This window comes from Schistosoma mansoni, chromosome W, assembly GCF_000237925.1.
Source record: "Schistosoma mansoni strain Puerto Rico chromosome W, complete genome".
NCBI lineage: Eukaryota > Metazoa > Platyhelminthes > Trematoda > Strigeidida > Schistosomatidae > Schistosoma > Schistosoma mansoni.
In genome coordinates, this window is record NC_031502.1 from 25719914 (window position 1) to 25742627 (window position 22714).

Sequence of the window (22714 nt, forward strand, 5' to 3'; positions counted from 1 at the left end):
CAAGATAGCGTACTAAAAAAAATCCGTCAACCAATGACAGACAAGGAGTTCCGAGTGGGAAAGGTAGGCTGTAGGTTAACTAAGCGTCTCTTGGCGTGAAAACATAAAATTCAAAATTTCAGAATAAAATTACAAAATTAGGACATTTTCCAAGTGAGTTCTGGGGATCTAACGTACCCAACAGGAATTACACAAGGTATTGTTTACTGACAGTACATCACCAAGATTATTCGTACAAAAAACAGTGATCAATCACTATGCAAGAAACCTACGATCTTGACGTCGCTAACAGTGAATTTAAATTGAGAATACTCCAACTAACTCTAATGGAATGAAATGCCGTAGTTATTTCGTTACCAAATATACTGTGGCTTAATTTCGTGTAGTGAAAAATCTCTTTTGTTAACGAAGAACTGAGTTTAGTATCTCAGAGTATAATTCCAAATTTTGAAGTAAGGGGTTAATGAAGATCCAAAATTAGCAGTAAATCGGCACCTCAAAAAGCTTCTAATGGACTTTAAGTCCGATCTTAATCTAAAGTATTTTGTTAATTGAGACTCATTTTCATCAGAGAACGTGATTAAAATTATTTCATTATGAACAAGATACAATGTATGGGTAATGAATAATCAAAGTTAGCGTTTCAATAAAAATATATGTTTCTACAGAGTTATGTAAGCCTGTGAGAATGAGACGTCGTTCGGGTTTTCTTAAGAACTTAATATAACTAGTTGTTTCATTTTAACACCTACATAATTTACACTATTATATCAGTATCAGGATACAGATAATAAATGTAAAATGTAATCGATATGCGATGATTTGACTTACGAAGTTTGTTCTCTTAGTCGTGCGTACGGTAATGATTCAACCAGATGCCTGTGTTGGCGTACATCAACATCTTCAGCTGGCAAATTACTATCGTCAAAACTTAAGTCATCGTGATATTGATTTAATAACAGTAATTCAGAATTGTGATGTCGATAACGAAAACGTCTGTACACTAGATCGAAGATAAAAAGAGAGAAAGAATATACTAATAGCCAGCAAAAAGGTGACATTTATTGCGTTCAGTGGAAATTATCCATTTTCTGAAGTTATCGTGACGGAACTGAACTTACTTTAGCATGATATTAGAGTTCGTGATCGATAGTCGAGATCTGATTGACACTTTAACTTGGGGAGTAGCTATTACATAGGCTACATGAAATATGTTTAGATGACGCAAAACAATCTTTATATTTTCTTTAACATCCTACGAGTAGAAATCACACTTATAGTTATGAATAGGTAAAACATTTTGTTGGGCAAGTCCGTCAAATCGTATTATCTAAAAGGATGAAACATGTTAAGACCGGTAGGTAGATAAAAAGAAGCTAGTGTAGAATATGAGAATCTGGTGAAGTGAAAACAGAAAGTGAATTATAGGATGAATCAAAGATGTTGGTTTTTCTAACCCCATGTACAATCGTACATGTTGCATGGGTGTAATTGAGTTAGGATTGATGAAGTGATATTGTTTAATTAAAGTAAGACAACAGAATTTATGAATGAAAAAAAATAAGAGACAACAGTTTACTGTTAGTAGATCCAGTTATTCTATAAATTACTGTTTAAGTCATTTTAAGGAAGTCTTAAGTTTCCGCGGCTTGAGAACTAATAAAATCATTTGGAAGAAACAAAACAATCATTTTGTAGGTAAATGTGGTCTTGAGTACTTGTTCCTCAAAATTACATGTATCAAAAATGAGTGTTTGTGTAATCTGCCCCATTTTTAACTTAGTGAAAAAACCACCAAGGATTTGAAAGTGAATACAAGAGGAAATCGCGAAGAGAATAAAACATTGACAGTAGTGAATATTTTGCGCAAAATGTTTGAGTGACTGATTAGTTCCTAATTTTAATGCTTTATGACATTGTATCAATGGTTCCAAAACATGATAAAATAGATGTTTGGTGTTCCGTGTATCTGAGTTCTATTGATATTGACCGGTGATGGTTACTGTCTGCAAACAATATTTCAAATGAGTCCAGAAATAAATAAGTTCAAGTGTTATTCATAATAAACCATTATCAGAACTGAATGGATTACATAAAAATATATACTCACTAAAACAAGGTTAAGGAAACTTACATATGATGAGACAGATCTTCAAGTTTCTTCCAATTGACGAGTCTGAAATTAATACAAAGGAAGAATAAAGAAAGCCATGTATCAATAAAGCAGTCAGATGAGCGCCAACACCACCCAATTCATATGATAATTCATTACTGGTCCAATATGCACAGAATGGATCACAGGTTTCTGTAAAAGTCAAGGATAATTGAAAGGAGAGAAAAAAAATTTTTGATAAATATATTTGGAAATAATACAATGCATTCTAAATATATCTGCATAAACTACCTAATTAAAAATACTTCAATACAAACTCCATATATTGTCAAGTTAATAAAATGATTTATGATCTTCGATGGTTTGCATTTGAAACTAGTTTACAAGAATCTATGTCAGTCCCGCGATAATAACTAAAGTTATAGTTACTACCCTTTAAATTTAAATGGACTCATTGGCCAGATATTTAAGTATGAGCCGCAGTTTAAGTGTAAGGGCTAATTATACCAACTGGTTATCCAACCCGAAGTCAGTCAGTCAGTCAGTTACAACGTAGAACTTCGTACGTACGTACATCAGTTCGAGTTGCCATACCACATTAGCACAGAGATGAAGTTGTCCATTCAAATCCCATATTGGTAGAAGTAGTAAGAGTATAAGTATTATGTGAAAGATAAGGGTTTGAAGATGTTATTGAAGGAGTATAATACGGTGAAATAAATTTGGAAAGAGAAAAAGGATACGGACATGAAGAATTCAGAAGATTAGAATTTGGTAGAACACAAGGAGTGTATGCACCTTCGCCATTGCAAACGATTTTGAGCCATGTCATTCAAGGTCTCTAACCATCGGTTGCTATCATCTCGCGAATCCCAACCAGGTAGTCTACACCTACCAACACGGCCCAGTCCACTTGTCAGCGACTTCATGGATTTATGCCATGTTTTGGTCTGGCCGCCCCTAGCTTTCTTCCAACCTGCTCCTACACCATAAAGCATTGCACGTCGGGGCAGTCGGTGGTTGGGCATACGTAACACATGTCCCAGCCATCTCAACTGATGAAGTTTCACTACTTCATCAATCGATTTGCCATCCTTACCTAGTACCTGTTTCCTAACATCTGCATTACTTACCCGGTGGTCCCAGGATATACGAGCAATGCGTCGAAGACACCTATGATCGAATACTAGTAGTCTACGAATATCCTCTACTCTTATCGGTCATGTTTCACTGCCATAAAGTAGGACGGAACGAACTGCTGCACAGTAAACCCGTCCTTTTGTTGCTAGACGGATATCTCGCCTACGCCATAAATGGCGCAAGTTGGCGAAAGCTAGACGAGCCTTCTGTATTCGTGCTGAGATTTCGTCACACACCAGACCACAAGGGCTAATGAGACTACCAAGATAAGTGAAGCTGTCAACACGCTCAACTACTTCACTCCCTATCATTAGTTCAGGTGTCGATGCAACCCAATCCTGAAGTAACATTTTGCACTTCGAGGGAGAGAATCGCATCCCGAACATGCCTGCATTGTTGCTTATAGTGGTCAGAAGACTCTGCATTTTGTCAGCGTCTTCATCGAATAAAACTATGTCGTCGGCGTGTTCTAAGTCAACAAGTGAATCTCCCGGTAAAAGTTCAACTCCAGGAGATTGAGATGATGAAAGTGATATCTCTAAAAGCATATCAACGACAAAGTTAAACAAGAATGGGGAGAATGGACAGCCCTGACGAACACCACTTGAGGTAACCAATTCTGATGACAGTTCGCCATAGGCTCTAACTCGACCGGTTGTGTTCGAGTAGAGAGCCTTTATGAGGTTAATGTACTTCTTTGGTACTCCTTTCACTGACAAACACTGCCATAGAACCTCATGATCAACGGAGTCGAATGCCGCCTTAAGGTCAAGAAATACTACGATTGTGGGACGTCCGAATGTATGTCTATGTTCTAGGATCTGACGTAGAGTGAATATCTGGTCTATACAACCACGTCCAGGTCGGAAACCAGCCTGGTTTTCTCTAGTCTGCTCTTCACGAGCTTTGATTAGGCGTCCAAGTATTATTGAAGCTAATATTTTAGACACTATATTAGTCAAACTGATCCCTCTGTGATTGTCACAGGAGGACTTTTGTCCTTTCTTATAGACTGGCACAATCAGTGATTGGGACCAGTCAGATGGAATTACGTCCAGTTCCCAGATTCTACCTAAGACCTCAGTCAGTCTCGTTGCTAGTACTGGACCACCATCCTTAAAAATCTCAGGGGTAAATCTGTCAGGGGCTGCGGCTCTCCCTCGCTTTAGATTTCCTATAGCTTTATCAACCTCGAAGAGAGTTGGAGGACTTATATCGATTTTCCATTCAGGACGACTGGGGATCGTGGGTAACTGAAGTGTGGCTGAAGGCCAGTTGAACTGATCCCTAAAGTGTTCTGAATGAATGATATGCCCATCTTTGTCTGAGATAGTTTCGCTAATAGTTGGCTTCCTAATGCCGGTTTCTTTAATAAGTCTGAATAGTTGTCTGCTGTTACCTATTGCCGCTGCCTTTTCCATCTCTCTTGCTTTCGCTACCCACCACTGTTCACGATCATTGCGTAGGCTTCTTATTAGCCTTCGCTTGAGCTGACTCCGCTCTTCGTTATGTTCAGAGCCAGGTGGGATGAGTTTTCGAGCATCTATCAGTGCGGTAGATGCTGCCGAGATCCATTGTTTCTCCCTGACCTTATGGCTTACCTTACTAGCGGATATCACTGCTGTTTCCACAGCTTTACGGATGTCATTCCACGTTGCTTCGGGGTGGGCACAACTTACATGTCTGTCTAACTGTTTTTCCAGTTGTTCCTGAAATATATTCTTAGCTTGCTTATCATTAAGTAGAACCCAAGTAGAATCCAACCCGAAGTAGGCATGGCGGGGTTCGAACCAGAGAATTAGTGGCTACTAACTACACGGCTGATAGAAACTTGTAAGATTCTTAGGTCAAAGTTTGATTTCTGTAATTGTTAGTACTATAAAATAATCATGATTTCTGTGTCACAAACAAACTAAGGTACATGAGATCTTAGATTTGCACGACACCTAAATGTATGAAAAGTCTACGTGATAGCATCAGTTAGAGATGACAAATGTAAATATTGATTTTTTTTAATTACGATGTTTAAACATGAAGTTTCAACACAATCCATTAGTATATATACTCAATAGTTCCAATTGTGGAACATGTGAAACTGCGAATTTGTCCTATTGTTGGGACACAAAATATAAACTTCAAACCATTACCGAATTACACATAAACGGAAAATGGTAATTATTGGTATCTCTTTATATTGCTTGGTTCATCGATGATATAGATTAAGTTGCAATCTTATTTCACAATTATACTACAACTTTTCGAACTATTCATCGAGAAAACTAGAAAAGAATAAGCTGAAACTAACATACGATGAATGAATATCAACTATTAACAGATTGATGATACTTATACTTGGAAGTATCGAGACGTCTTGATTACACATGATCTGAACGATAGGAATCAATAATATGTTCTTAAGCCTATCTTGTTGGCTAGGTAACTCAGGTAAGCACAAAAATCCGTTAATTTATCAAGAGATAATACTAACATTAACTTGTAAAACAAAATATCAAGTTAAACAAAAAATGGTATGTAAGAGATTTTCGTAAAGGTCTGACATTAGTTAGGATAAAACTGAGGATATCATTTTTGTAAGTTCACATTATGGAAATGTGGTAATTCCATGGAGCTGTTAATTCGTTTAGAGTATGTTTGTAGAGAGATTTATTCGCTGTAATATTAAATAAAACCCTCATCAACACATGAGCTATACACTTAAACCTAAGAGATAATTTATTACACATTCAAATTAATGTGTAGAAATAATTAGATGCGTTTCGTGAGGCTGTAGCCTGACAGTTTGTGCAACAGACATACAAACCTCGCTAAACTCATCTTAGTTAAGACGCCTTCAGTACTCATACCATGAGTTTGGTTTAATCTAGCATACACAAACTCAATATTTTATGACAAGTTTAATGATACAATTTAAACAAAAATGGAGTAACGATAATCACATTCAATACTTGCTATATCTAGATCGTCAACAGGATGATCTAGTAACCTAACAAATAAACAGATGACTCACTTAAACAGCAAGCGTTTACCTGGTCCACAAGACATAAGAATTGAACAAGTGGAGAATCGCAAACTTGACGAAACTGATAATTAATAAATAATTGGAATATACCATGAGAAAGACAAAATGATGGAGAAATAGCAATCCAAAAATACATTAGACAAACCCCAACTGCTTGTTGATGAATCATTGGATGAGATAGTAAACCAACCATTATAAGACCAATAGACGCTAAACAAACAGGAAACAATGTAAGCATATATATATATATATATATATACTAATGGAGAATTGATGAACGGAATTGTAAGATAAGTAGGAATACATTATGAATGCTAGGTGTTGAAATCAGAATCAGTCTTCCGAATTTTACAATCATTAAATTCCTGGGCCAATAATACTGAGCAGTAGTGGAACGTAACGAATTATTTTTTGATGGGGTTTTGTTTTCTGAGCTGGATGGTTTAGTCGCGGAGCTTTCATCGTCCTTCTGAATGACATCACCAGCACAAACTTCGGGTAGAAGTGAAGTGTTCGAATTTCTCCAAATGTGGTTCACAGCTTGTCCTGTACACCTCGGTGTTGATTGGTTCTTGTTGGTCTTAAATCTGTCATTGTTTACTTCTTTGTTTTGGTTATATCTCCTATTGGTTTGATTATTGTTTCTTTGTGGGCACAGTGAAGTGGGTTGTAATGACATCAATCAATAAAGATAAGTGTAGATGCATAGAGCATAGCGGCCCCCGAATGCCCTGGTACATTCGAGAGTCTGCTCTCCTCCTAGAAATGCTCTCACACGGCCATCTGCACATAACCACTACCAAGGAAGTCCTACTCACTACCTTCAGGAGGCGGAGGTTTTGTTTACGAAATTCAGAGGAAGAAAAGCGAATGTCTGGCACTTTAACCGGACCGGTGGACACGGCGAGTACACCTAAGTGAGTTGGAAAACCCTGATTCCGAACCAATGGTGCACATAGGCTCCAGTTTCCTGAGGGAACAAATGGCGTATGAACCTATTGTTAGTCACTAGGTACCATTGGACTGCATCTCCTTACTATGCTCCACTGCCTTGTGAATTAGACCTTTAGATCAAAGGCTCAGGTGTGGACTCTTAAGAAAATCATCTGCTTCGGTTTGGGCTTACGGGAAATATCCCAGCCCTCACACAAATCGAATGATGAAGTGTGGTGCATATACATTTGTTGACTCCTTGTACCAATGTAATGCGCGTTTAAATAAACAAATAAATAAATAATAGAGCTTAACAAGGATGACTAATGGGGACTACAGGAAGGGAAAGAAATGTTCCGCAGGAAGATGGGAAAACCTATTATTTCATCGTCGTTTTTACTACTTTTATTGTAGCATATAAACTCATTATAGTGCCATTTTTCCATTTATTTGTTAGACATTATGACACTGCGTCGTTACTTTATGTTTTCATTGGAAAATGATTAAGAGTGTGAATAAACGTTAACCTTCAACGGTTAAACAATAATCAAATTTTCGTGATTGATAAGTTGATTGATAACCTCCTTGTACTTTCTTTTGTTAAAATGCTTTTGTAATTATATTTACTGTTCTTAAACTGATAGCAGTAGTCAACCAAATTTGAATTGAGACGTTCAAGTTCTTGATCGAAGATTGGAACTAAATTTGATGTTTGATGATTTAAATTTTGAAGTAGGATATTTGTATCGCTGTGATCTGTGTGGTTTTGTGTATTACAGAATTTCAGACATAATGTTAATACTCCAAATTTTTCTTTATTCAATTCAGCACTGGAAAAATTATGAAAGTGCCTTTTAGGTTAAGTCAGAAATTCACTTTCAGCTGGTTGATTTTCTAGACTTTGGAGAAGCTGGATACGCTTCTCCTCTGATCTTTGCTTAGTTATCTTTGTAACGTAATTCGTAGACTGGGACTTGATGTCTTCAGTTAATTCGTCAACAGCAAATTTTTTTGCGAGCTACATTTCCTTCTACCACCTACAAGTCAGTATTTATTGTATCAATTTGGTTTAATGCATAAGATTTTAATATTTTTCTGTTTGGATGAACTTGATTACGGCGTAATAACTCGTAGGACAGTTTCTTATGAATTCAAAAGATGTTTTCATTTCCGTGAACTTTCTGCTATACTTCAGGAACTCATTGAGTGCCTTCAAAGTAATGGGTCTGAAATTCTGTAATACACAAAACCACACAGATCACAGCGATACAAATATCCTACTTCAAAATTTAAATCATCAAACATCAAATTTAGTTCCAATCTTCGATCAAGAACTTGAACGTCTCAATTCAAATTTGGTTGACTACTGCTATCAGTTTAAGAACAGTAAATATAATTACAAAAGCATTTTAACAAAAGAAAGTACAAGGAGGTTATCAATCAACTTATCAATCACGAAATCTGATAAAGAAACAGGAACCGTCTTACTTAAAAAAGTTAAATGATAATAATAAACAGTACAAACATTGTAATCAACTAACCAGTGAATACATTGATAGCTGTAATCCAAACCAAACCAGATGTAGGTGATCGGAATAGTCGAGACAACAAATATGTTTGCGGTAATACAGCCCACATGAACAATCCAAATAGTATAACTAAATTGTGAAACCTCTCACCAAGAGCAAACTGTTCCAAATTAAATACCATAAAACACAATAATATAGAGCCAACGGATAGAAAAAATATGCACATATCCCACATATAGATAGATATCCAGTAGAGTGCTGGTAGAAAAAGAATAATTCCAAAAATGACTTGTTAATATTACAAAAATTAAGGAAGTAGTTCAGAAATAAATGTGCATATGTTAGTTATGAATTTTTAATCTTTATCTAATTAATTAGATTAAAATAGTTTATTCGAATTTTCGTTTAAATTTGAAAGAATAGTTAGTTGCACAATAGTTGGGTGCCGAGTTTACGGAAAATATAAAGTGAGGAAGTTATATTTGTCAACAATTTCAGCAGTTGAAGTTCAAATATGGATCCAATGTTTCTCCTGGCAGTCTAATCCAAGTTTCTTCAGTAGAAATAATCAAACACCAAAATTATCGAATATAAACATTTCGTTTACAAATTGACTTTGTAATAAACAAATTGTCCGAGCATTTTTAATAATCCTGCGCCACACAAAACAATGAGAATAGGAAGGGAAAAAAGGGTGAGGTGTATATAAGAAAAGAGAAAAAAAAGAACAATAACAACCACAGACTAGTGTATGTTAGCTCCCAGACCTTTTTAAACAACTCAGTCAATTCTTTAGCCAGAAAGTCACCACCATCTTTAAAAAGAGCCGAAGGTAAGACATATGGGCCCGGTGATTTGTGGCGCTTCAGGAGTTGGAGTTCCTTGCGGACTTCTGCCTCATTTGGTGGAGCACTCATCACCGGCCATAGAGGACAGAACAATCTGATCGATGTTGCCGGAACAGCAGACCAGTTGAACTGCCCTTCAAAGAATTCTGCCCATCGTCCAAGACGTCGAGAGATGTTAGTGATTGGCATCCCGTCATCCTCGTAGATTGTTTCACTCACACCAGACTTCTTGCTGCCAGTGGCTCGAATGAGTTGGAAGAGCTTCCGGCAGTTACCAGATGCAGCTGCTGCTTCCAGCTCATTAGCGCGCTCCAACCACCAGGCTTCTCGGTCCGTACGCAAGCTTTGCCCAATTTCGTTGCGTAACAGCCTTCGTTTGTGGTCAGACTCACGGTCACCCGGAGTAGAACGACGGGCTTCGATCAGTTGTAAGGAGCCAGAAGAAACCCAGTGCTTATAAGCGGGACGTTTCGCGAAGCTGCAAGCGGCTTTACTCGCCATTTTCATGGCGTCATGAAGATGCAGCCAATGCTCATCTATACTTTTCGGTGGAATGATAGCTAGCCTAGAATCTAGCTCGGGTCGATACTTACTTGCGACAGAAGTTGCAGCCAGTTTACTAACATCGATCCGTTGGTGGTGGTCAATCCTTCGGCCACTGAAAAGTAAGGTAAGATTGGCGCAGACCAGGGCATGATCAGAGTCCAGATAGGTACTCCAAAAGGAGCGGCAGTCTTGTACACAACCACGCCAGTGGTAGCTGATCGTGATGTGATCAACCTGAGTCCAGGTTTGAGATGCAGAGGGAGGACGCCAGGTGGCACATTGGCGATGACTGTTCCGGAAGTTAGTGCTAGCCAGAAACAGATTGTGATCTGTGCAAAGTTGTGGTAGACGGTCCCCATTATCTGTCCTGCGAACAACAAGTCCCCATCGGTCACCTAAACGAATCTCTTCTGTACTTAGACACCCGACCTGGGCATTCAAGTCTCCGGCTAGTACTACAATATCTGTCGAACGCACTTTCTGGAGAAGAACAGTTAACTGGTGGTAGAACTCATCCTTGATTGCATCCGGGCTGCAATATGTCGGGGTATGGGCGTAGATGACGAAAGGGCATTGTTTCTCACACCGATTTCTTCTCATGTTGATGGAACTTTCTAATCTAACAGCACATAACTGGCTTTTAATGGGGATCCAATCGGTTAGTGCTGCCTCAGCTCTAGCGCTTAGTACGACACCAACGCCAGCAAGACTAGACGAAGATGCCACAGGGTCCCCGGATGAACGCACTTGAAACAAGCTTTTCGAAGCGACAGACGGAGAGCGAATTTGTGGTATTTCACCAGAGTCTTGAATATGGGTCTCGGATAGACAACAAACATCGATATTAAGACCTTCTAAAGACATAGCCAACCTTATCTGTTGTTCGATCTGCATTAGTGTGCGAACGTTGAAGGAGGCCAGTTTGAATGGTGTACGTGGTTTAAGAAAGACTGATTCAGTATACGTATTCGGTAGAAGCAATCACTTTCGACCAGACAGTGACTGGAGATCTTTTAGATAGAACAGAGTTTCCACCATGGGCGACCTGCTGAATAAGTTGAAAAGTGGGAGTACATGAAGTTGGAATAGAGGAAGAAAAGTGACGTAGTATATAAAAAAAAACTGATGATAATAATAGTTATAATAATGAAAATGAATTCATATATATAAATTCATATTCAAGTGAATATGAATTGTCTGAATTCTGAGTTAAGCGAGCATAGCATTACGTGAAGTATTTGTCATCTCATTAGACTTGTTTGAGGGCTGTGATACTTCCCCACTTTCGAACGTACCAGGGCATTTGGGTAAGTAATATAGCGGGATAAGAAGGTGACATTATTTCAGGTCAATATGAATCTTGTCCAGCGTGACAAGTGTAAACTCTCGTTTAGTATGACATTTATGTATATATATATATATATATAGCATCGTTGATAAACAAGGAGGATCGGATGCAGATGTAGAGGCGAGGATTGGCAAAGCAAGGGCAGCATTTTTACAATTGAAGAACATATGGAACTCAAAACAACTCTCAACCAATTTCAAAGTCAGAATCATTAATACGAACGTCAAAACAGGAAATCACCAATGTGCATCACGACTCAATCCCTAACTTGGAATCCGGAAGGGAAGTGGAAAAGAGGAAGGCCAAAGAACACACTACGCCGGGAAATAGGAGCAGATATGAAAAGGATGAATAGCAACTGGAAAGAACTGGAAAGGAAGGCTCAGGACAGAGTTGGATGGAGAATGCTGGTGAGCGGCCTATGCTCCTCGACGAGGGGTAAAAGGCGTAAGTTATATATATATATATATATATATATATATATATATATATATATATATATATATGATACACATAATTGTATTTTGGCATAGGAGCAACGTCCTTTTGTATAATCAATAAATCTTCATTTACACCGGTATTCTGTGTTCTTGCCCTGGGTCGTCGGTATTGCAGTGGTTACCAATTTCAGGTATAATCAGTAAGATTGCGGATACAACGGTAATGTATGAAATAAATGCCAATTTAAGGTATATCTAGTATGTAAATTGTGGAAATAAAGCTTTTTAATAGTAAGGAGAAACGGATGGCGACAAAACAGATTTCGCTCACCTAATTTTACTCCAGACACAAATTGCAAATGTTTCGCCTTAGTTACAGTTTCATAGACTGGAAAGAAACCAAAACAAGAGGCCAAATAGGACGCGGCAAATAAGATATTCGACGCTAATGGAAAGCCTGCTACTACAACGCGCATAAGACCTTCGATTTCATCAATCTGTTTGGCACGTTCCTCTTTGGTTTCAGGCAGAGGTTGATTAGATACATAAATTTGTGGCGGACTGTTGTTAGTAGTCAGACTAGGGCATATTGTCTAAAAACAAAATATACCAAATGGTTAGCAAGCAGCAGACAAAAGCAAACAATAATTTCAGTAATCTGGTCACAGGATCTTTGAAAAAGACGGAGGGGAACTAAATACACGGTGAGAAACAATATGGCCAGTTAAATGACCTATGTGATTGACTGACAATTTCGGAAGTACGAACACTGAAAGGAGTTTTGCTTTTTGAGAGTTGAATAGAACCTTTATTGGATTGACAGGACGAGTTTTTCAAAATATTTGAATCTGATTTCAAAAATGTATCAATATTATTGCTTTCATATTAGGGAAAATATAGTTGAAGTCTGGATCATTTATCATTATGTTTGAATAAACCACGTTGATTTATGTTGTCTCTTCAACTGATTTCTCAAAAGAAGCAATACTTAAATTCAACTTTAGCATAACTATGCAGGTTAATACTTTAATTACCAAGCCTAAGCGGTTTTTTGAAGCGTTTGAATGACATCCAAAATCAAAACAATATATTACAAATGACAAAGGAGTATCAAATATCTCTAGCCTATATTATTCCACAGGGTGTACGTTAGTTTCGGTACTATTCCTTTTATTTTTTTGCCATATGATGTAGTATCCGCTTTAAATTTAGCGATTATCCTCTGCTGTAATACATTTCACATAAAAACTAAGTGCTTATGTGGGCTTATAAAAGTGCCATAGATAAATTCTAACATTCATTGAGTAAAAGTGAATAATCCAACCAATTTTACATACTCAATGTCATATTTAATAAGGGAATTGTGGAACCTATGATATTTAAGGTCTGTTTCGATCATAGATTGGAATCATAAATGGTAAGGCATAGAAACAAGAGATTACAGAGTAGCTGTATTATCTTAGTTTGGGATTTTTCGGCACTATGTAACGGCAGTCATTACGTCAAAGAACAATCAAGGACTCGGAAAGATTATATTTTCTACCATTGAGTCGGAATCCAACGTTTAAATTTCCAATTTGACCAATTTATGACAGTGTGATTATGGTCTGATACCAATACGAAATTCTCTCTTGTGATATAGGTGAACTCCATCGGTGAAGACTCACTACAACTTCAAGCATTTACCTATTGATATTAATAAAGAGACAACTAGAAAAATCAAGTCATTTTCAATACTCTGAGCTTAGAAGTTGGAATACGGGGATTCTACTTTCTTATTTGATGAATTTAGAACGCTTTAATACAAATACGAAATAATTTGCTCATAAGAACGATATACATCAGTGGACAGTGAGTCATAAAAAGTTAGTGTATTAATACTTGAATAATATTAAAAGATATACTTCAGTTTGAACGAGATTAAGATACGTTGGGATCTGATCAGACATGGAAGACTGAGGTAAACTTAAGTTACTTTGTGTAAAACAATGTAAGCCAGTAGAAACAAGATCTGTCCTAACTCAATTTCTCATAATTTTATGATAATAATATATTTAAAAGTCGCCAGAAACAAACATGTGCATATTATTGAAAATCACCTGATTAACTGAAGTGAGGTACTGTAAAAATCCGTTCACGACTGCATTCAAAGAAATTGGAGCAGCATGAAACGATTCACCTTGAAAGTAAGCACGTAATGAAATGATATTGTCTTTCGGAGTTGATTTTGTATTAACCACTAGTCCGATAATTGATTTGAGACGGAAGTAAAACAAGTGAGGAATGGCTATTTGTTTCAGTAGATGATCCTGGTTAACAGATGAATAGAAGTGACTAAAATTTTAACTGAGGAATCTGTTTGTACTTCATTCAAAAAACAAAAAAGTATTTCGATTAGTCATTAAAATTTACAGAACCCAGAAGCAATAGAGAGGAGATAAAATTACGATTCCATAATGTTTAAAATCAATGGATTCATCTGGTTGAATCATATCCTATTGTGCACCAGTGTTTCAGTCAGCCATGTGCAACGTAGAACTTGATTTCTCTGTAAAATAGGTCCAAGTTGCCACGACTCGTTAGCACAGAGAAATGAAATTGTCAAAACCAATCCCAGAGTAGCAACGGTATTGGCGGCAGTAGAAAAGACAACACATCAAAGATAAGATTCCAGAAGAGGATATGAATTCGTAGAATGGTAATAAAGAAGACGTTTTACGAGTCTGGATCTACGTACATGTCTCAGTCTAAGAATCAGCGTAGTTATGGCTTGGTGTGTTGGTTTGGCATCCCCAATTCTTCTACCGACCTATTACACCAGACAAAATCGCCTGTCGACGTAGTCAGGGAATACGTGATACATTTACCATGTCAGTCAATTGACTCCACATTCTTACCTGATACTTTGTGTTTAGTCTCAGCATTGCTAACTAAATGGTAGCAAAATACATGAGCAAGGCTTCGATGACATCTATAATTGCATACTAGTACCTACGAATATCCTCTGTTTTGAAGGTAACGTTCCACAGCCATAAAGTAGGACAGAGAGAACTACTGCATAGTATACTCGTTCTTTAGTAGGCAAACGGATAATTCGCTTACACTACAAGTGATAAAAGTTGGCAAAAGCCAACTGGGCTTTCTGAATTCGTATAGAGATTTCATCAGACATCAAGCCATAAGGGTTGATGAGACTTTCAAGATAAGTGAAGTGATAACCATGCTAAACTACTTCACTCCCTATCATTGGATCAAGTGTTGACGCGGGTCAGTCGTAAAACAACATTTTGGATTTAGTGGGAGAGGTACACAACCCAAGCATGCTTGGATTGTTGCTAAGGATGACCATAAGATTCTGAATTTGGTCATCATCTTCACCAAATTGGATCATGTCTTTTGGATATTTTAAGTCGATAAGTGAATCTCTTGATAGATCAATTCTTGAAATCAGACTATGAGAGCACTATATCTATAAGGATGCCTATGACAAAATTAAATAAAAATAGTGAAAGTGAGCGGCTGTGGTGAACACCACATATTGACATGGGTTAGGTCAACAGAACACGGTGTTGGTCAATTTTAAGGAAATTCTAATAACTCATTTATCTATGGAGCACGTGCTGATGAAATGGTTCAGAACTCATCCTGAACTACAAATATTCTCCACTATCTCACTAGAGAAACCTGAACGTTTTGACGAACAGCATTTGAAGTGATCAATTGGAATCATCATGTACCATAGGATCTGTTCTAACCAAAGAACTTTAACTCAATTGATTATACAAGTACCTGTAACTCAGCTAAGAAAAACTAACTTAAACCATATGATTTAAGACATCATAATTTTTTTCAGATCAAAGAGCACTGGAGGAGAAAGATTAGCGTAACACTTCTTTTAGGATTACTTAAGACGTTCTAACAATTTATTGAACAAAATACAAATTATATGGATGTTCTACTAAACAAGATAGCTAACAATAAGAAGAATAAGAACAGAACAAGCATATTTGAATTGAGCAGAGTATAAAAGTTAAATTTACAATCATAATGGATAATAACAGTAGTTACTAAGGTTATAAAAAGCTTTTGTGGTAATGCGAACAAACTAGAATCATGCGAAAGCAACACTTCGGACACTCACTTCATAACTTCCTGTGGATGTATTGAACTCAATAGGCGTAACTTGCTTATTATCGAACTGCCGCATATAGGATTGAATAAACTGATCAGTGTTTTGACGTTTTTCCCAACCCTCAGCCTCATTGCTAAACGTAAGTAACAAATCTTTGCCATAAGGCTTTAGTGACAAGTCCAAACGTGGATCCGGTGAATTATTTTTATTTAGTAAATGATGAAATATGAATAAAGCGATCAAGGTGAACGCAATGGGTACAATAATTTGACTGAAAACAAATATTAAATTACGTTTTGTGAATATGTAACGCTTGGTCATTAAAGCATAAAATTGTTGGCGGTAGAACAAAAAGCCCTGATTGCGTAGTTGTTTATGATCAACTTTAGCTGCATTAAAAAGATACATAAGGGGAGAGAGACGATTAAGTGAAACAAACAGATCACACTAATCATGGGTAAATTTAAGTTTTGGTAGTTATTCGAATTAGTGATAAGTTGTCACGTATACATTTAATCATTATAAGTTGAAAAACGTTTGCCTGTATTTTGCAGTGACAAAACAATCATTTTCAATGCAAACGTGACAACTTAGTGGAAAATTTCTCTACAATTTACAAAATATTCTATGCTAAGAAAGCTAAACGATATGGTCGATAATATATGTATGAATCTGGGATTTTTAAAGGTTAATCTGTACACTCAAATCACTGTTACCAGTTGAGACGATAATAATTGGAGAAAGAAAAATCCTAAGAAATTATTCGATGAAAAATGTGAGGGAAAATGAGCTAAATGTCAGATGTGAACTGTCATAACGAACGGACATCCTTGTAGGTCAATATCCTTGTTACGGTTGTGAGGATGAATGTGATATGTAGTAGGATTTTATAAAACGATGACCCAACTGTCAGCTAACTGAAATAAAATAATCTACTTTAATTCATTACATTAAGATCAAATAAATGAACGAGTCACATCATTACATCAATGTAAACTGATCAGCAATTTTTGAATGATATAATTTCTCACGTTTTGTATCAAATAAATTTCAGTCATTCACGTTGTGTTGTTACTTATTTGATCTATGGAATGAGAATTGTGGTTAGCAAGTTATTGTAGTACTGGTGGGTTATTTTAATTTATTTGACTGTAATGGGATAAGCTTAGTGAGTTATTTGTATAAAAGATGTTGATGATATTGAATACGTCTTAAATTTAGTTAAAAGATTAAATTAAGACACCAGTTCAGTGAATGATGTTTTCAGCATGAGATTGTTGAAATTGTTGAATTCCATTGAAATCACGAACCGATCAAAGTTAGACAACCATTGAAAACCAGTCTATCAATGGCAGTCTAACTTTGATCGTTTCGTGATTTCAATAACGACTTTGTGTCTTGTGTATCAAATTCGTCTTATTTACTTATTTGAACACGCAAACATTGGTACAAGAGGGCACCAAATACATATGTGCCACACAAGTCACTTGATTTGTGTGTGAGCTGTAATGCTTCCCGGGTGCCCAGACCGAAGTAGTTGGTTTTCTTAGGGGGTCACACTCAGAGCCTTTGACCTAAAGGTCTAATCCACAAGGCAGTGGAGCAACGTTAGGAGATGCAGTCCCATGGTACCCGGTGACCAACAATAGGTCCATACGCCATTTGTTCTGTCAAGATGCTGGAGTCCATGTGCACCATTGGTTTGGAATCAGCGTTTTCCAACTCCCCTAGGTGGACTCGCCGTGTCCACCGGTCCGGTTAAGGCTCTGGACATTCGCTTTTCTTCCTCTCAACTTCGTTAACAACATCCCCGCAGCATGAAGGCAGTGAGCAGGAATTCCTTCGTAGTGGTCATGTGCACGTGGCCATGTGAGAGTATTTCTAGGGAGAGAACATATTTTCCCCACTTTCGGCCGTACCAGGGCATTTGGGGGTCATATTCATCTATTCGTCGATGATTACAAAAACTGAGATGAAAGTTCAAAGTCAAGGTTATTACTTCAAAGTATAAGTGAGTAGAAGACATATTTTACATATAGCGTTTTTCAGAGAAAACCAGAACATCCTACATTTTGAAAAACAATAGAGTCTGGTTAGTTAGTGTATGTTCGATCCCTAGTCACTAAACTTTCAAATTACCCTGGAAATGAAAACGTTTGGAATAAATGACGGATTAATGTGTGACGAGTTGTGAATGTGAGTAGTATCGTCTCTAATTACACTTTATTTCACTTGGAGTCAAATTTGAATTAGCGGTAGTAGTTGGAAATTTGATTTGAGGATGTCTTGTATGATGGACAGAAGCTTATCATTCATTTCAAAATAGAATACTTGTAATCGTACACGAATACAAATTTCTAATATAACTAACTTTCTGATGTAAATCGGCTTTGTTCAATTGTTTTACGTCTGCTCTCACGAGTTTCACGATTGCGACAGCTGACTATATTTGTCTGCTTACTAACTCTGAAGGAAAATAAACAAATAGAAAAGTGCTACAAGCACTTTGATATTGCTTTTTCTATAATAATTAATTTAGCAATGATGATCTTTAAGCAGATAATGTATACGGATTTTGTGTATATTTTGTATATTTGTATATTTAATAAAACCTTAGAGTAAGACGAGCAAATATTTGATAAAGTACCAATAAGACAATTATTATTACAAAGACAACAATCTCTTTTTAGTACATTGATATATCAAGGAACGATGGAACTATTCTTAACTTTATACCATTAGGTCGAACTAAACTTCCATTATTTGTAATGTTCAGTCTTCACTTCATTAAATGTGGAATACATCTGTAAGTAAAACTTAGGAACGAGTGAAAATGTCAGCTAGCTCCATTGATAGAACTTCACGATCTTACCGACTGATATAATGTGGTTTCACATAACACACTGGAATCCTTGATAGATTGCTCTACGGTTGCAAAATATGGTCTATGAGAGTAGAAAACATGAGAAAATTGTGATTATTTCGTTTCAGGTGTCTTTAAGTTATGGAACCACCAAGTGATTAATGGTAAGGTGAAGGGTAGAATACAGAGTAAGAATGACAACTTGATTGGTGGGACAATAAACCTTCATTGGCTGAGGTGGTCGTGCTAAGAAGTTTGATTAGCTTGTTTTCTTGCTATTGGAGGTTAATTGTTGCGTGCAAAAATAACTGCGATGACTATTTTCGAATTCATATTCCCACACTTAGGTTCGTTGTCATTCTATTAGTTGTTCTCACCTCTCGTTTTGTAATTTAACGTGTCCCAGATTCATGTTTATTGAGACATATACACTTCTGTTCTAGTTCACGTTTGACTTTTTGAGCATCAAGCTTTCATTGATTTTCTGACTCCTCTCTACCTACTGCTGCATCGGAGATTGTTGTTGAACCATTGTGTGTCAACTGTGCGATTCACCAAGTTTTCACAAATCCCGTCTAGTATTAGAAGACCATTCCAAACGTTTGTAGTTAGGGATTACTGTAAGGGATCGCAAAACTTAATGGATTAAGTGTTATGCATTTCTATCCACTGCGTGCCCCAAAGTATAATTCTGGTTCACAGAGTAGATCAGGGAAAAGCTATAGGTGAGGAGATCAAGACATGGAATCAATTACTGTTTACCTAAGACGTATCAGGAAAGACAATTCTAGCTTCGGGGCCACGAAGTAATTGTAATTTATGACGACCCAAAATCGGTTGGAATGCTCCAGTAGCAATCACTATTTAGTTTCCCCTGAATATTTAGTGTCATTTCTAACTTTTTATTCTTTGATATATATATATATATATATATATATATAACAGTAAACAGTTCATAGCTTAGTTGGTTAAATAAATGGTGGTTATTTAATGCTTATTGCAGATTAAAAATATAAATGTAGGAAGGAATAAAACGATCGGTAAACACATTGATGACATGTATAGAGATTGTCTTATCGACTTCCCTTTATGGGATTGTCTACATAGGATGATACTTGGGAGAACTACCGTATCATCTGACGGCTAACGTAAATGGGGATGCTTGGAATGTTTTTTGGTCTGCATACGATAAAACGAGGTAAGTCTGTTCGCTAATACATGAAATAAGTTTCAAATGGTTTCAGAATTTCAACTATAACAGCGACATATATCTTACATCGGGTAAAACTATTCATTTTCCAACTTTGAATGAATTCGACGGAGAGTTCTTGAAGTGGAGTTAACTTATAATATTTTACAAAATGTGATGGGAATAACTATCATCAATTTGTCATGAGACAAATAGCATTAAGTAACTAGTCCTGTTGAACTGTGCAGTAATGAAGGATTTTATGTTCCTTTATAACCTTAAAAATTAAACATTTTAACCAGTAATTCGAGAGGACAATCAGCTGAAATAATTAGTTGATCTAGTCTGAACAGCCAAGCAGTAAAACAACCAACACAGAAAAATATTGTAAAGAATATAAAAACGAGAAATCCAAAATTTGGTTTTATTATTAATTAACTCATATTCACCATATTTGAGTTATTCGAATACCACTTGCTATTTTTATTTCCACTTCCCTTCAATCTTAAAGCTCAGTAGTGTTGAAAGTTTTTTCCTATTCCTATTACTGACAGTTAGTAGCCAGTAATATCATGAAGTCTGTAATCCTACTAATTCGGGACCAAATGTATAGGTTTAGTATTGTGAATTCGACATATGCACATTGAAGCAAATCGAAAAACAGGTAGATTTAGCTATGATCAGAGATAAGCATAAATATTCTTGTTTCTCATACCAGATGAATTGTAGATTCTATTCGGTTCTCGGTGGTCATACATAATAACAATTATAATAGTTCAGGTTAACAAGGAATTTATTTGTTTCTTATTATTGGGAATGGTTGTCAATGTTAGAAACAGTAACAATAAGATACAAGTAAAACCACATACTGAAAGAATACTTCTTCCATTGTTGTGACAGATACACCAAAACTTGAAATGCCCAAACTAATTTTATTTGACTCCAGATCCTCGAATAAATTTCCAAATTTATCAATTGATTCTAGTGGTAGTAGTATGCGAATTTCTTCACCATAATCGCTGCGTGTAAATGCATTAGGGATGTGATGTTTAACTTGTTTTAATACATATTCAGATGAACAACTGGATTGTTTAACGATAGACAGTAAGTAACCGGCACCTGAAAAGAGATAGAATTCAAAGTAAATAAATATCTATCACTATCGGGATGCTTACTATAAAGTGGTAGTGTAGTTTACTTTTGTTTCGTAATACTTGGTTTTTAATATGTTTATCCCATACAGGTTTATGTACTCAGGTCTCAACCACGCTTTTTCATGTGAGGGCTACTGATACTCAATAGTTGTTTAGACCGATGTAAGCTTTACGAGGTAAAAAAAACTGAAATTTATTGACTAAAAGCCGAGTATTTCGATTATTAAGGTAAAAATATATGAAACAAAGAAAAATAAATTGACAGGCTGAAAAAATAACTTCTATACAATAAAAGTCACAGTTAAAAAGTTATTAATTTAAAAATCATGGGTAAATGGACTTGAAATGTTACGGCGATGCCACAAGTTTTGATAAATCACCTGGTAAATCCATAGTTTTATCAAACACTAATGAACCGTGGACAAAAAATGTATTGAGTGAGACTAGTAAGTGTAAGAAATATGTTTTGCATTCTACTTATAGTCTTGAAAAGAATTGTCTGCCATCAGGAACCTATTTTTAGGTTCCAATGCAAGCCGCTCCGAAGTACGAACCAACAAGGTTGTCCTGCATTGAGCTAATAATTTAGACGTCAATTATTTGGCGATATAACACTACTCATTATTTATTGCCATAAGTGTTGGAGTTGTTGAAGGATTCGTGATAGAACTTAGAAAGTGAATTTTCAGATGCTTTTACAACAAACGATATAATTAGTGAATTCTTACAGCTAAATTTGATTATTTAGGATGAATATATTGACTGACTGTTCTCAACACCTCGGGGTGATAGTTTTTACCATAAAAAAGAAAGTTTAAAAGGAATGGCAGTGTGATCTAATATACCGTATTTTGCTTTCAAGAACAATGGTGATCCACAACACTTGAGTTCACCGCCAGACATGATTGCGATACGGTCACCCAAATGGTCAGCTTCATCCATGTAGTGTGTAGTAACTAGGATTGTTTTCTCTTGACGCTCAGCTTGTAGTATATCCCACACTTGACGGCGTGCTTCAGGATCCAATCCTGAGGTAGGTTCGTCTAATATAAGAACCTAAAAAGCAACATAATTAGCAATGGCTATGACTAATCATATGGTAAAATCAAGAACTGGTCAACTTTTTATGTAGTGCTGATAAGAATTACTTTTAAAAGGATTGATATTTTACACGCAAAGACTTAATCTCATAGTGTTTTGATTTGAAGAGACATATTTTAAGGAAATAACGTAAAATATTAATAATGTATTAGTGAATAAAAAATCTACTAACAGTTATGGTTACTACAACACAAAAAATTAATGCAACGAAGCACCAAGAAATGCTTCAGTAGCCTTTTTGGTATTCAACAATGAGAAGATAATCATACACATACTCAAATTTAAGAAGTCTCTCATCAGATGGCAGATAAACATGACCACTCCCATGGAATTCCCAT

General features: G+C 36.3%; 1 protein-coding gene across 1 annotated transcript in view; it reads right to left on the minus strand.

The window, feature by feature from the left end:
- Smp_165800 (putative atp-binding cassette transporter) overlaps window positions 1–22714 on the minus strand; it is a gene marked incomplete at both ends in the record, with an annotated part of 87689 nt that overhangs the window by 43191 nt on the left and 21784 nt on the right. The window contains 7 exons of the mRNA XM_018789133.1: window positions 832–1003; window positions 2135–2305; window positions 6282–6503; window positions 8768–9043; window positions 9501–10261; window positions 20991–21240; window positions 22121–22331. Coding sequence (XP_018654606.1) covers window positions 832–1003; window positions 2135–2305; window positions 6282–6503; window positions 8768–9043; window positions 9501–10261; window positions 20991–21240; window positions 22121–22331 — 2063 coding nt within the window. The remainder of the gene's footprint in view (window positions 1–831; window positions 1004–2134; window positions 2306–6281; window positions 6504–8767; window positions 9044–9500; window positions 10262–20990; window positions 21241–22120; window positions 22332–22714) is intronic.